The sequence below is a fragment of the Amborella trichopoda genome, chromosome 9 (genome assembly GCF_054954075.1).
Source record: "Amborella trichopoda isolate Santa Cruz 75 chromosome 9, AtrichopodaSantaCruz75HAP2 v2.0, whole genome shotgun sequence".
NCBI lineage: Eukaryota > Viridiplantae > Streptophyta > Magnoliopsida > Amborellales > Amborellaceae > Amborella > Amborella trichopoda.
The window spans coordinates 1007743-1023803 of record NC_142344.1 but is presented as its reverse complement, the minus strand read 5'-3'; the positions used below and the strand labels follow the sequence as shown (position 1 = coordinate 1023803).

Below are 16061 nucleotides of genomic sequence, written 5' to 3'. Positions count from 1 at the left end.
AAGTGTTTACGGATCCACAAGATCTATACTATTTTTTGAGTTTCAAATGTCGGTATTAGAATTTGATTTTAGAGCTATCATAGAGATTTTGGTAGCCGAAAGTACTTATTGGACGAGGATTTGATGTGAGACTTTATTTTATTTTTGATTTTTTATAAAGCCTAAGCCTTATAGAAAGTTCACACCTTTGGACGGTTAAAAAAAGTTATTTATTTGGTAAGTAAAAAACTGTATTTTTTTATAGGGTAAGCTTTCTATGTTTCCATTGCAGCATAGAAGTTCTATCATCTCCTTTATCGAACCATCCATTCTGAATGGAGGGTTAAGATTGCCCCAATCACAATGTATTGTCTCTACACTATTTTTTTTTAAATTTTTTTTTATATAAACTATTTTGACACCAAATTTTGGACGTCAATTCCTCTATTAGACTCGCACTAGCGTAAAATATAAAAAAATTGTTTTCAATAAAATAAAATGGTCAAAATACCCTTGAAAGTTTCAAAGGGTATTTTGGTTATTATATTTTATCGAATAATTATTTTTAATATTTTTTTATAGATGTCCCCTAATGAGAAGATCATACATACTAAATTTCATATTCATACAATCTGTATAAAAAAAACTAAAAATAAATTCTTTTGAGACATTGGATCTAAGATTAAATGATGAATGGCTCTCTACATCAAAATTGAACGGTTGGATGGTAAGGGGAGGATAGAACAAGCATAGAAACCTTTCCCTTTTTTATATACATATTAAAAAAGTTTATCGAAAAGGCAAATTGGTGAGCTGCAAAGCATATTCTCTACGCCTGCAGGAGCCTTTCTCTCTCCTCATTGTGGAGAGAGAGGAATCTCTCCTGCAACCTATAAAGAAAGAGAAGCGCTCGCCAGTTTAGAATAAATCAATGAATTTAATTATATCGCTGAGAATTTTCAGTTGATCAATAAATTCCATGTCTATTCAGAAAATACATACCCTAAATTCGGGCAACAAGAGGAAGGCTTTCGATTATGTGTTGGAGTTTGAAAGATGAATTGGAGGGGTTTGGTTCTCTGATCTGTAATGTTTTGGGTATTGTTTCAAGGTACGATTTCTCCCGAGCAGATTTTTTTTTTTTTTTTTTATCATTCTTTTTCTTTAATTTTTTATGGATTTTCTCATTTCTCTGATCTTTGTGTATATATCTTCTCAATTGTGAGCATGATATAATTTTTGTTAATGGCTTTTTGCTCTATTTTTGCAAGAACATAAGATTTCGAGTAGTAAAATCGAGGCATTTTATTGATAAAAAATGAAATCCTAATAAAACAGACTTTCATTTTTTTTATCGATAAAATGTCATGATTTTACGATTTGTCTTGAATCATCAAAGGAAAAATCTATCTATTGTCCATTAAATTTGAGTTTTTGCACCCATTACAAGTATTTTTTTTGTTTTCTTTAATTCATTTTATTTGGCTGTTAAAAATAATCAATAGTAAATCCAACAATAAAAAATGCCATTTTCTTGGTGTTAAACATATTGATTGACATTTCGATAGAATTTCAGGGCTATCTGGTTTTTATTTTGCTGAAATAGAGTTTTTTTTCTTATGGGTGCGGTTTGTATAGAGTTTAGGCTCTAAACAATCAAATTAGAGCCTACCATCAAATAGTATGAGGGAAATGCGGTTTCAATATTGAAAATATTTTTGATGGGTGCGGTTTGTATAGAGCCTAGGCTCTAAACCATCAAATTAGAGCCTACCTTCAAATAGTGTCAATAAATATGGTTTCACTGCTGAAAATATTTGTGATAGCATTAAAATATATTCTATTTTTATTTATAAAGTTTAAAGCTTAAAAAATAGTGTATATGAAAACTTGAAAATCTTGAATATTGACGGTCCAAAAATGCATTACAAAATACCCTATTTTCAAAACTTGAAATCTATTTTTTTCATGTCTATGCATTTTGATGCAGAGATGATCAATTTCAGGATATATGGGCACGAAAACAACCTATTGTCTTGAAAGTTTTGAGGTAGGCTCATATTTGATTGTTTGAGCCTCGGCTCTATATAAACTTTTTCCATTTGTGATAGCTGTAAAATATATTTTCATCTTTATTTATAAAGTTTAAAGCTTCAAAAAATAGTGTAGATTGAGCAAATCTATGAAATCTTGAAAATCTTGAAAATTGACGGTCGCTTAACAACATACGCTATTTCCAAACCTTTAAATGCATTTTTTTTTCTCATGTTTATGCATTGTGATGTCGAGATGATCAATTTGAGGATATTTAGACATCAAAACAACCTTTTCTAATGAAATTTTTGAGGTATAATCTAATTTGATCGTTTGGAGCCTCGACTCTATTTAAACTTTCCCCTTTTCTTATTTAAGGTATAAAGGCCATTTTATGAGCAATTCTTCCACTTTCTTAATTTTTTTTATTAATATTGAGTATGTATCAGTTATTTTCTCAAATAAATGTGCATTTTTATGTATTTTGATATTAAAACAATAACTTTTTTGTGTTGCCCTTTGATTTTCCCCTTTATATATTTTCACTGATTTTTTATTTTGTTTTTTCTAGAATTTCTCCTATTTCATAATTCATTTTTTTAGAATTCCTCTCATGTACTTGAAATTCATGTGTAAAGAAATAAATGAGTGTTAGTCTTTGATATCGTAACTGATTTCCAGTTTTCTTCTTCGAAACACAAAAAAAGAAAAGAAAAAAAGAATTGTTTTCTTTGAAGGTTTAAAAATACCATTAACACCTAGATGAAAATTTAACTTCACATTATGGATAGTTGGGTAAAACAACAGTTCATGTATTAGATAAATATGAACGAGTTGATATCTATATAATAATGTCACATATTAATTATGATCATATGTAATATATGAAATTATTAACAACATTTTATCTCTTATTTTAGTTGGATTGTATACTCTGAGACTATTTACTATTGTTATAAGGAGGTTATAATCACTCATAACCATTTAAATGTCAAATTTGATAGTTTGAGTATGTTATGATAACCATTTAAATGTCAAATTTGATAGTTTGAGTGTGCTATGATATTCAATTTTTTTTTTCAAATTCCAGTGAATGACACACTTATAACAACTCAATTTTCTGAAAAATAATGGCATAACGGGCTGTTAGAAACCCATATCTTTTAGAGCATGTTTTATTGGTAAAAGCCGCTACTTCCACCAACTTTGGAAGGCTACTTTCATTAAAAAGCTGCAATTGCCCCTTCAAGCACATTGTGACACTTTTTAAAAGGCCATGAAAGCCAAAATTTCAGAAGCGTTATAACACTTCCATTAAAAACACAAAACGTGCTATTGTAATATCTCATGGGATTTTATACAATGAAATTATTTATCTTCGCTATAAAAAGGTCACAATTACTTATGGGAAAGCTTTCTATGATCTTCCTACAACATAGAAGTTCTATCCTCCCTTTTATCCAACCCTCCATTTTTTAATGGAGGGCTAAGATTGCCCCAATCACAATGTCTTGTCTCTACACTATTTTGTTTTTATTTATTTTTCTATAAACTAATTTGACACCAAATTTTGAACGTCAATTCATCTATTAAACTTGCACTAATGAAAAATATAAAAAAAATATTTCCAATAAAATAAAATGACCAAAAATACCCTTAAAAGTTTCAAAGGCATTTTGGTCATTTTTTTCTCGAAAAATTATTGTTAATATTTTTTATAGGTGCACCCCAATGAGAAGATGTCACGTACCAAATTTCATATTCTGAAAATTTATATTAAAAAAACTAAAAATAAAATACTTTGAGATGTCAGATCTAAGATCAAACGATGAGTGACTCTCTTGATAAAAAATAAACGGCTGGATGGTAGGGAGAGGATAAAACTTCTATGTTGTAGGGGGAACATTGAAAGCTTTCCCATTACTTATATCCATTTGATATGAAATTTGATAGCTTTGATGTGTCATAAAGTTTGAGAAAATTATTTTTGAACTTTGAACTTGGTCATTGCAATAAATACAGCCACCCAATTTCAAATCCAAGGGTCAAGTTTAATTACGATCTCTTTGTACCAAAAGTAAATAATCGCATTGTATACTTTTCTGCATTTAATAGTTGTTTCTAATTATTAAATAGGCCCTTATTATTTATTTATCCTGCAAAGCAATGTTTTTTTTTAGTTTTTTTTTTCATTGCTTTTCTACTATTTGATTGTCTTTAAGGGTGACAATGGGCCAGGCCACCTTTGGCCTAGTTCCCATAAGTCGGCACAGGCCCGGCCCCGTCCTAACCGGGCCACAAGGGTCATGGCCCAAGCCCTATTAGGGCTGGGCCAAAAACAAAAGAAAACAAAGTAAGAACACAACATAAAGAAGGCTAGGCTGGACCGGTCTTGGTCCCCGACTAGCCATACCCTTGAGTTGTGGTGTCCAGCCCTTTGGCCATATTTCGTAGCCTAGGCCGTAGTTTTTTAGGGCTCGGCTGGCTGGGCCGAGTCACCCGGCCCATTGCCACACCTCACTATGTTTGGTTCTCAAATTGGGAAAACTCCTCTCTCTCTCTCTCCCTTAATTTTTAATTTCTAACAACCATTCCCATTTTTCTAGCCAGTATCCACAATCTACAAGAATAAATAATTTAAATTTTCAAAATATTAATAAAATGACAAGGTCTATAGAACCTGCCCACTGCTCAGAAAAACTCCGTGACATTCTCAACTGAATTTCTCCAATATAATAAGGGTGCAGTTTGTATAAAGTCGGGCTCTAAACAATCAAAGCTCACCTTCAAATAGTATTAAAAATGTGATTTCAATACTGAAAATCTTTGTGATAACTTTAAAATATATTTCATATTTAATTATAAAATTTAAAGCTTCAAAAGTAATGTAGATTGAGCGGACCTGTGAAACTTGAAAATCTTAAAAATTGACGGTCCAAAAATATGTTAGAAGATGCACTATTTCTAAAATTTGAAATCTATTTTTTTTTTCCTCGTATCCATGCATCTTGATATCGAGATGATCAGTTTGAGGATATTTGGGCATCAAAAACGCCTTTTCTAGTGAAGTTTTTGAGGTGGAATCTAATTTGATTGTTTAGAGCCTCGACTCTATATAAACTTTGACCTTTCCAATTTTTTTTCCTTGTACAGTTCTTAAAAAAAAAGAAAAAAAAAAAAAAAAAGAAAAAGAAAAAAAAAGAAAAAAAGAAAAAAAAAGGTTGATTTGGACTTGGTGACATGTGGGTATCTAAATTACAAGAGGAAGATTTTTTAATTGAGAAGACCATCTGTGACCACCGTGATGAAAAGCTCAAACTTGTTTGTCCCTCTCTCTCGCTCATTTTCGTTGACTCATAGGATATGACATTCTCCAATTTATGTGGAATTCTCTCTCTAAATCCTGCTGTTTACTATAATTAAGATATATTATCGGATTCAAGTACCTTACCTTGACTATGGGTAGCGGGCCGGGTCGGGTTGGGTCGGGCGGCTGGACCATAATTCATTGGAATTGGACTTGGACCCAATAGTATATAATCGGACTTGAATCAAATAATGTTGGGGTCTGTAGACCCAAGTTAACCGATTGGATCCAATTTTTTAACCCATACCTGAACCCAAAACTGGTATTCCCCTTGGGTCCCATATCAGGTCAGGTCTAGTTCCATTGCAATCTCTAACCTTGACGCGTCTAAAAAAGTGACATCCATCTTGCTTGGGGGAAAATATGGTTTAAAATGTTAAAGCCACTTAAATAAATAGTAATTTTGGTGGTTAAATCAATCAGTTTCAAAGTATTATTAACGTTCTTTAATCACTCACGTGGTCAAATCAATCAAATAGAAATGAAATGTTTATTAGCTAGTGTAGCAAATCAATCTTGTACCCCATCAACTATTTTATTATCAATCAGTTTCAAAGTGTTATTAACGTTCTTTTAATCACTCACGTGGCAAATCAATGAAATGGAAATGAAATGCTTATTTGCTAGTGTGTCAAATCAATCTTGTACCCCATCAACTATTTTATTCTAAAAATCTAAAATAAAATAATTTTGGATTTAAAGTGATTAAAAACACTGTCAAAGGGAGGGTTTATGTAAGGTGCTCATGCTAAACAATCAAAGTGAGTTGCGTCTCCTTAGAAGATGAGTTTTTGGTGTAAAAAACGGTTATAATATTTGTCAAAAAAAATAAAAAATTATAGGGGGCCTGAAAATTTGTTTTTACTGTTCACTATGAAATTTAAAGTTTTCCCTTTACGTATAATGTGTTATAAGCACTATTGCAAATAGTTTAGATGATGTGTTAATGAGCACTATTCGCAACGCTTGAAAGCTTTCCTTCTGAGAAATTTAGGTATGCGCAATGTTAACTGCCGTCCCTATGAATTTGGCCATTGTTGTGCTTCTCTTTCTACCTCCTTTTTTCTCTCTAACTACCGGCCTTAAGAACTAGGCCATTGTTGCCTCTCTCTACCTATTTTTTTCTCTCGAAGTGCCCTTCTCAAGAACCAGGAAAGAATAGCCCATATCCGGTATTTGTATTGTCGGATAGGGGGCAATTTAAAGAGCTATCAGGTAATTTAAACATTAGATAACTGCTTTTCGTTTTAACGCAAAAAAACTCACACGTCTGGTGTTGGGTTTACCGGATAGGGGGTAAATTGGGAAAAAAAAAGAAACACCTGACATCCGCTTTTCGTTTAAATGCAAACAACCAACTTGTCCAGTGTTGAGTTTACCGGACAAGAGGGAACTTGGAAAAAAAAAAAAAAAAAAAACTTGGAAGGGGGATGTGCCACCTGTAAATTGAAAACAATGTGTTCTCATTTTATAATTGACTCTAGTCTGTACGTAATTTTCTCTTTCTTTTTCATAATTATATATCTCGATGTTGATACTATCTGAGGGTTTTTAAGTGCTGCAACAACCTAGTTTAATGGATTTTTAAGATATTCTTCACTTATGATTAACACTTGATATAAACTTTTCCCTGTCAGTAATTTCACATTTTTTGAGTTGCTCAAGCAAATTGATGCGAGTAATCTCCCATAAATATTCATACTTTAAGTAACAAAAATTTTGTTTAGGGTTTAGAACCCAGATATGCCGAAGTGCAACATGTAGAACATCGTGTGGCATTGTCGAGCCAAACGAGAAACCTACATCTGCTAATAGTTTGAAACCCACGGCAAGAAGGGATATTTTGTGGTCATTCAAGCCAATTGTCCTAACCGAGGTTTAAAACCCTTGTTCGACAATGGTCCTAACCGAGGTTTAAAAATCGTCAAATCGGACCAAAACTAACCTGTTTGGATTAGGAATCATTGGGGCCTGTTTGATTTTGCCTAAATATCGAGAGACTGGACAATTTCCCTTGGAATCCGTCCCATTATATTTTTAATATTTTTTTTTTTTGTTTTTTTTTTAGCCGGTTCACTAGGTCGGAATTGTAGATTCGAACCAATTTTTTTGAATGGTGATCACTGAACTATATTTTTAAACCTTGGTCCTTATAATTGACATTTTGGGTATTTTCCAACAAAATAATCGAAGTGCTTGAGTTACTTGAATTAAATAATAAAGTTATGCTAAGGTACTCATACATATGAGTATTTACTTAATGTACTCAATATTTTTTGATATTTAATGTATTTATCTTATAATATAGTAATTTTTTTATCTAAGGGTATTTTAGATAATTGATAAGAGGCAAAGTAGAATTTCATGATAGAGAAGAGCATTTATTAATTATAGTGAAGAATGACATGACAACACTCATATGGGTATCAAATATTGAGTAATTATCCTATGAGACTCTCTCACGCCTATGTGTGTAAGATCTCAAAGGAGCACCATTAAATTTGACATAAATCTTTAAAAAAGTTATAACAAACTTGATTTTTTTAGAGATATGTGTCAAATTTAATGATAACCATTTGGGATCTTACACACATAATTGTAAGAGGGTTTCATAGGATCATAACTCTTAAATATTATTAAATTATTACATAAATATCTATCATAGGCCCCCTAATAACAAAAATACCCTACTTACAAAAAAAAAGTGTACATCTAATAAATACTTACATGTATATCTACTCTAACTTAATCTTTTAAATTATAATTCTTATTTTCCTTATGTATTATCTTTTAAAATCTTATCCAATTTATTCGATTAGTGATTGAACATTATCAACAATAAACAAATAATAACAAGAAATAAATACTGACATGGCGTGAGCGTTGTCCTGACTTTAAAGGGATGATGCATATAAGCCCTTTTAGCTTTATTTAAACAATATAGTTTCTGGTGTGCGGCGGTCAAGTGGGGTCAAGCGGGCACGTTGCCAGCCTTTGTTGAACGCGTGAGTGAGAAACGCTTTTGGGTCCCAAATCCGCGTCACCCCCAACGCGTCCAAACTCCGAACCTCTCCATTTTTTCTGGATTTTGGTGACGTCTCCCTCTCTCTTCTACTTTTGCACAAACAATCTTCATTCTCTCACCCTTACAAAGATTACTGGTTCTTCTTCTTCATTTGGTGGGGAAGTCTCTCTCTCTCTTACCAAGGTAAATGTTGAATGTTGATTCTCTCTCCCATTAAAAATTCCTCTTCTTTTTTATCAAATCTCTCTCTCTCATTTTAGGAAGGTAAATGTTGATTATCTTTCACCCATAAATATATAGTACGATTGAATGAAATTTAAGTATTATTCAATTTGAATACTGAAATTCAATCCTATCTATCTTTGTTCAAAGGATCGGTTGAGTTCCCTATGGAAAAAGAAAAAAAGAAAAAGAAAACTTTGGTTTTGTAAATTTGTCCGATTCCCTATGGAAAAAGAAAAAGGGAAAAAGAAAACTTTGGTTTTTGTAAATTTGATGATGGGTGTGTTTCGGCATTTCTCAATTAACTTGGCGACCCATTAGAAACATTTGATTTTCAGTTTCAATTTTCAATCTTTCAAGTTTCACCTACCCAAAAGGAGGAACAAGTCGAAACCCAACTCCCCAACTTTTGTTTTTCTTAAATGAATTTAATATTTATTTTTTACTTTCAATTTTTTAAGACCGACGAATACCCCACCGTCCAAGGTTCTGGCTTCCCCGTTCATTCCCTTTCTGTACCCCTATAAACACAGATTGACAGGCCTTTTTCCTTCTCTATTATTGGAAAGGTTGCCTTTTTTTCTCCTGATTTTACTTCACAAAACTTGGGGTTTCTCTTTTTACCTGATGATTATTGAAGTAAGTGGTTTTTTTTTTTTAATCATTTAATTGTAAATCTTTCATTCTTTTAACAGTTTCATCTGTTCTTACAAAAGATTGCATCTTTGCGGCGGGTTCTGCTTCAGAAATGTTGGGGTCTTCTCTTTTTGCCATATGTCTATTTTAAGTGATCTTTTTATTGACCATTTAATTGTTTTCTTATTTTTGTACGGGATTGGAGTTCAATCTTATCTCCTCTCTCTGGGTTTTCTCTTTCTGCCAAATGTCTATTGAAGTAGATGGTACTTTTCTTGATACTGAACCGTATTTCTCGTATATTTGTAACAGGTTTGAGGTCAATCCCCTCTTCTGTTTGTGATATGGGGGTGCATAAAACACCCCAAAACAACTAAAACAATCGCTGGTATGAGAAATTTGACATCTGTGTGTAATGGGGTCCTTCACTGGGCTCCTTCAAAGGCCTTCAACCGCAGTTGCTGTAGCATCAATCGCAGCTTTATCTGCAGAGTTCCCTGATCGTTTGCCCTCAACAAATTCCCATATTTCCCAAGGATTGGCCCCAAGTTCCTCTTTATCAAGCCATTCTCCTAGTCCCAATTATGGATTGAAGTCATGGGCATCCCAGGTCTTGGCTTCGAGCTCCTTGGATTCATCTTTTTGGTCCAGGGTTCGAATCATGGCCCCAAAAGCTGACTCACCGATTGTTTATTCTTTGATTGTTTCAAAGTTCTTGTTTGGGTCCAAGGATTACTGGCTCTCCTCAACCTCCTCTCACGTTCTTCGTGTGGTATATAGGTCAGCGAACCTTAGCCTTGGTCAGTTGCCGAAATCGATTAATTCAGAGGAAATTATAAATGACTATTCAGGGGAACTATTTAGATGGCACTCCCCAAAGATGGGTTTGGGTCATGGTGGGGATTTGGACTGTTTGCCTGCAAAATCCGGCACTGTGGTGGTTTTGCTTGGGTGGTTGGGTGCAAAACAAAAGCATCTCAAGAGGTATGCGGATTGGTACACGGCTAGAGGTTTTCATGCTGTTACATTTACCTTCCCAATGAGCGATATCGTCAGTTATAAGGTGGGTGGGAAGGCTGAGCAGCAGTTGGAGTTGTTTGCTAACCATCTGGGTGCATGGGTTGGAGGCGACTGCGAGAGGAAGCTGGTATTTCATACATTCAGCAACACGGGATGGTTGACGTGAGTGTCTCTCTCTTTTTCTATTCCGCACGGGTGCATACTTGTTAACACACAGAGTGGTGATCGTCATGTTCTCTTTTTCTTTGCATGTAAATGCTGTCTTCATTGTGAGATTAAACCTTGTTATTGTTTGTTTGAGTAGTTATATGGTTTTGATCTTGTCATGAGAATTTAGTGTGTGTTCCAATCATCAACCAAATATGTCAACAGTTGTGAACTGTTTCTTCTCAATTCTCCTTGGATTTTGTTTCTTCCTGTAATGTATTTGCCTTAACTGTGTCTTGAGTGGTTATGGGTAATTTCTCTAGTCAGTTTGTTCTGTATTACATTTTGGGATATAATTATGGAATTTATGGGTCTTGGAATTTGGGGTTTAGTATAATGCAATGCAATGCTACTGTAGCAGTCAAACATTATAAATCTTTGCTTCAAACCCCTGGTTATTAGCTTCAACTTCTTGACAACTCCAATGGGATGTGATGTTTCTGACACCATTACTACCATTACTTATAGAACAAACTTGGCCTCCAAATGAACTGGTAAATAAGGCTCATGCACGATGCTAGCTTATCATAAGTTGTAGCTGTTCAAGTAAAAAAACCCAGTTTGGGCCACTTCTAGGTAGGGTCACACAAAGGAAGAAATTACTAACAGGTAATTTCTTGAGCACTTCTCTTACATTTTCCTCAATGTATTCCCCCTGTTGGACTTCCATTTTTTCGTCACCATTTATTCCAGAAATCACTCCTTCAGGCTAAATGACCTCTTCTTCTGAACAATTGGACATTTGGAGAAGGCTCATCCACATCAATTTTATCCATGCATGTTGAAGAGCCTGAAGGACTTATCATAGACCGTTGTACTGCAATGTGAGCCTTATGGTTAGACTAGGTTGAAGTGCCCCTCCATGCGCTGCTTGCCAGGCTTTCATTAGCTCCTGTCTCTTGGGAGATGACATTATACGCATGATATGAAGGCACGCATATCCTCAAGGGAGCTGTTACCCCCAAGAACTATTAATGCTCCTGTACGGCTCCTTGAACTGCTGTACTAGAGGACACAAATTGCTTGACTTTGGCATTCCATGGATCTTGCATTGCCACTGCTATTGGGGCCGTCAAAGCCATCCATTTGAATTGAACTTGTCAGGACCGACTAGAAATGTTTACCAAGGATGTACTTCGGCTATTGACTGTTCTTGCACTGTGGAACCTGGTTTCTCTTGACTTTCAACAACTTATGATCTTTAATGATTGTTCGGAGTTGCAGTAAATTTGTGTATTTGCTTTGCATTGATTATCTATCTCAGCACCATTGTTCAAATCCACAAAGCCTGAAAATTTCAGAACTTGGCCCTGGTCCATTGTAAAGGGAATGCTTATGGGCACTTTCTGTTTTGGGTGCTTTAAATTGTTTTATCTTTAGTTTCATCTTAATCCATGCTTGTTTCCTTTCTTGGAAGTCAGCTAAATTTTGTGCCTTTGTGGCTATTTTCTTTCCAGTGTTAGAACAACTTGCACAACCTGCTCAATGCAACAATGTCCTATCTCTGACTAACAGATTGCAATTAAGGGTAACCAAGATTCACAACTACAAATATTGATATCTAGAGCAATGGAAAATTTTAACCACGTAATCAAAAAAAAAAACAAAAACCATTTTATACTACGCTTTGATTGCCATAGTGCACCCAAAATTCCCCTGTTAGTGGGTACCCCACCTGTTGTATTAATGGGGTAAACAAGTACAAGGGGTAATTACAAAGAAGGAAATGCAAAGAGCTCTCAAGAACTTTCTACGTACAAAATTACAAATATGTGGTAGACTACTGCCTTCTCTTGTGCATAATATTTTCACTTTTGTTCTGGTATGAATGGATCTGGGATGCGATTTCTAATTTTCCAAGTTGTCTCCTATATCATGGCTTAATGTATTGATTGCAGCTTTTTTAAATGTTTTTTAGGCCTTCTATTTCCCTCATATTAGTCTGTTTCTCCTCATTATGCGCAAGGTGATTACTTTGATCATTGAATCTTCACTACAACAAAATCATGCATTGTCAATCTGCTTAAGACCTCATGTTGGGTGGAGAATTTGCCCCTCTTGCATGAGGAATGTGTTTAATCCAGTTACCTCATTCTGATATAATAAATATTTGTTAGCTCTAGTTGTTCTCTAGCATACCATGTGCATGTTTCATCATATTTTCATAAGAAAGTATGTATGTCTCATCATTGGATATTCCTTTGGATAGTTTTATGGCCCATATGTTCTGGCAAGAAATGTGGGGCGTGGAAATACATGCTTGGGAATGTGGCTGTCAGTAAATTTCTTACAGCCATGTAGTTAGGTTATGTACTCTTTTTATCATGGGAATTAGTCTTTTGGTCCCTCTGGTTATAGTTTCAATATCCAACTTGTGATTTCATCTTAATTAGTTTGATGGTTGATGCCCTCTCTTAATTATGGTCATGAAATAATGCAAATACCATACTGGCTTAGTCTCAACTTTTGGCAGACTTGATACCTCTTTTTTTCTTCTGTCTCTTAGTCTCAACTCCTTCGAATAATGTAAATACCATACTGGCTTGTTTTGCTTGCATTTTTTTACCGGTGTCTCTTTATATTAATTTATCTTTGTAACGTGTTTTCCTTATGCATGTCTTTGTTGTCATTATAACTTGTCATAAAATTTGTCTGATTCTTGCCCTTGATATTTTCTTCGTTCAGGTATGGAGTTATTCTTGAGAAGTTTCATAACGAGGACTCATCCATGATTTCGAGGATTAAAGGTTGCATAGTGGATTCAGCACCTGTTGCTGCACCTGATCCGCAGGTATGATTACTCTCTCTCAGTTTCATGTCATATTAGCGAAACAGGAAGTAAATTATGGTTACTGAGAAAATCTTCTCTTTTGGAAGGTGTGGGCCTCTGGTTTCTCTGCTGCTTTTCTGAAGAAGCAGAGCATTGCAACAAAGGGATCCTTGGTCAAGAAGGAGCCAGGCATGGAGATGGCACTCGATGCCAAATTTAGCGGCAACTCCGAAGAGCCCAAAGCTGCTGTTGCAGAAGCCATTCTGCTTGCAGTTTTGGAGAAATTTTTCGAGGTCGTTCTGAATATTCCTACAGTGAACAGGTTTGAAATCTTTCTATCCAAGTGTTTCATAGTTAATTATAGCGAGTTTAGCACTTTCCGTTGGTGGTAAAGACATGCCAAACTTTAAGTTCTCTTCTGCACGTTCATACCTGCTCTCCTCTTCTCTCTCTCTCTATATATATATGTACATGACACAAATTACTCCAATATGATGTTACTCATTTACTTCTTGCCTTGAACAGGAGGCTCCTGGATGTGGTGGGTTTGCTGTCATCAAAGCAGCCAAAATGCCCGCAGTTGTATATTTACAGTTCGGCTGATAGGGTAATTCCTGCCAAATCAGTGGAGTCCTTTATAGAGGAACAGAGGAGGGCAGGTCATGAAGTGAGGGCCTGTGATTTCATGTTTACTCCTCATGTCGACCATTTTCGCAATGACCCCAAGCTCTATACTTCTCAGCTTACCAGTTTTCTTGAGGAATGTGTTCTGGACTGCAAACGGGATTCATGAGTTTGGGCCTTCAATGGTTTCTAATGAATTGTTGGTCCTTTTCTTTCATGGGTTTATTTTCTGCAACTGGGAGGAAAATCCGATTTCTCGAATTTTACTGTGATTGTTTCATGGTCCATGCCATTGCTTGGTATCCACTAAATTGTCTTAATAGTTTTCGCCTTTGTTTACATGTAAGTCAAACAATATGCATTTATAAATTGATGAATTATCATTCTTTGGGGGAACTGGTGAGGTTTCATTGAGCTGATTGAGATTCTCTCCTCCCCCTCTCTCTCTCTCTCTCTCTCTCTCTCTCTCTCTCTCTCTCTCTCTCTCTCCATAGACAATAACTAAGAGACCATTTATCTATGTTATAAGGAGGTCACAATTGCTACCAGCCATTCGATGCCAAATTGGCTTTACGTTTACAAAGTTTGAGAAATTTGTTTTTAAAGCGTCCACCTTGAAGATTGATGCAAATAGGTGGTCGGTCTAAGTGTAACTAATGGTTTAAATGTTTTCTTAATGTTATTTTTTATTTAGTTTTCAATTTATTTTTTACTTAGTTTTCATATTCATGATCTCCATGTTAAAGTTATATATTCTCTAAAAATTAGAATCAAATTATATGTAAAAAATATATTTATTGCCAAACCTACAATTCCACAATATGCAGGTTGGCCCCATATAAACCGTTCTCTCTCCTTATCTCGATATATGTAACTTCAAACAAATATTTTTACAAAGACCTAATGAATGCAAAATCGAAACAGTATGCTGCATCAACCCTAACCTGCTGACAACATCTGGTAAGATGGGGCCTCTACAACCCTCTTTTGTTAGACAACTTGTGCTAAAGATGCGATCCAACATTGAATAAGCACCTCATCATACATTCAAGCTTTTCTTGGTTGTTGAAAAGGATCGCATATATAACATGTACATGACAAGTAAGGAAATGTTTTTTTTTGTGAGCCTGCTGGCTCATGTGTTTCCAGTGGTCTTTATGGATCTTACGATCTCAGACACATCCCAAGGATTTTAGGACCCGATATAAAAATCGGGTCACCACATAGCCCTCGGAAACTTTTGCAATCATATGAGCAATCATATGAGCCAGGCGGCAGGCTCATAAGTTTGCAGTGGTTTCTAAGGATTTAAGGGTTCCAGACAGAATCCAAGGATTTTAGGACCAGATGTAAAAATCTGCTCACCACATAGCCCTTTCCGCCAACCTTCTAAGAAAAAGTATGAGATGAACTCACAATTCAATTTTTTTCTAGATCCATGATTATGGTGGTCAAGGTGTGGAACTTGAAGAGAAAGGATGTTTATTGCCCGGAAGTTTAAGGTGTGGGACTTGAAGATAAAGGATGTTTATTGCCCGGAAGTTTTGCTTGAGAAACCAAACTTCCAAACTTGCAAGTTTCCATAAGGAGCATAAAAGTAGGGAGTTTCTTTTTTCACCCGTTATGAAAATCAATGATTAAAAAAATGGGTGAAATGGAGGAACTCATGATTTACATGCCACCATGTAAAGCCATGAGTTTGGCTTTGGAGTTGATACTTCCAGAAAACAAACATGCCGAAGAATTTGAGTCCAAAACCATCTCTTGCCGACTCCGGAAGGATGGTCTCACTTCTATAAGTGTATCCCAAGCAGTACCAAAACCCCACTCAGCAAAATAATTTGATAAATTATAAAGGGGAAAGGTTTCTATACATCCCCTACAGCATAGAATATCTATGCTTCCCCTACCATCCAGCCGTCCAATTTTGATCAAGAGAGCCACTCACCGTTTGATATTAGATCCGACATCTCAAAGTATTTTATTTTTAGTTTTTTTATACAAATTTTATGATTATGAAATTTAGTACGTCCCATCTTCTTATTGGGGTGCACCTATAAAAAATATTAAAAATAATCTTTCGATAAAATATAATGATCAAAATACCCTTTAAAACTTTCAAAGGTATTTTGGGTCATTTTATTTTATTTGAACTATTTTTTTATATATATTTTTCT

At 34.9% G+C, this 16061-nt stretch overlaps 1 protein-coding gene across 1 annotated transcript; it reads left to right on the top strand.

Moving 5' to 3' along the window:
• The first annotated feature begins 786 nt into the window (after positions 1-786).
• On the top strand, positions 787-14280 carry LOC18437519 (alpha/beta-Hydrolases superfamily protein). Its single transcript, XM_006847733.4, has 5 exons — positions 787-1090; positions 9576-10445; positions 13176-13281; positions 13368-13582; positions 13786-14280. The coding sequence occupies exons 2-5, from the start codon at positions 9679-9681 to the stop codon at positions 14051-14053; spliced, it is 1356 nt and encodes a 451-aa protein (XP_006847796.1). The 5' UTR covers positions 787-1090; positions 9576-9678; the 3' UTR covers positions 14054-14280.
• Positions 14281-16061: the final 1781 nt, after the last annotated feature.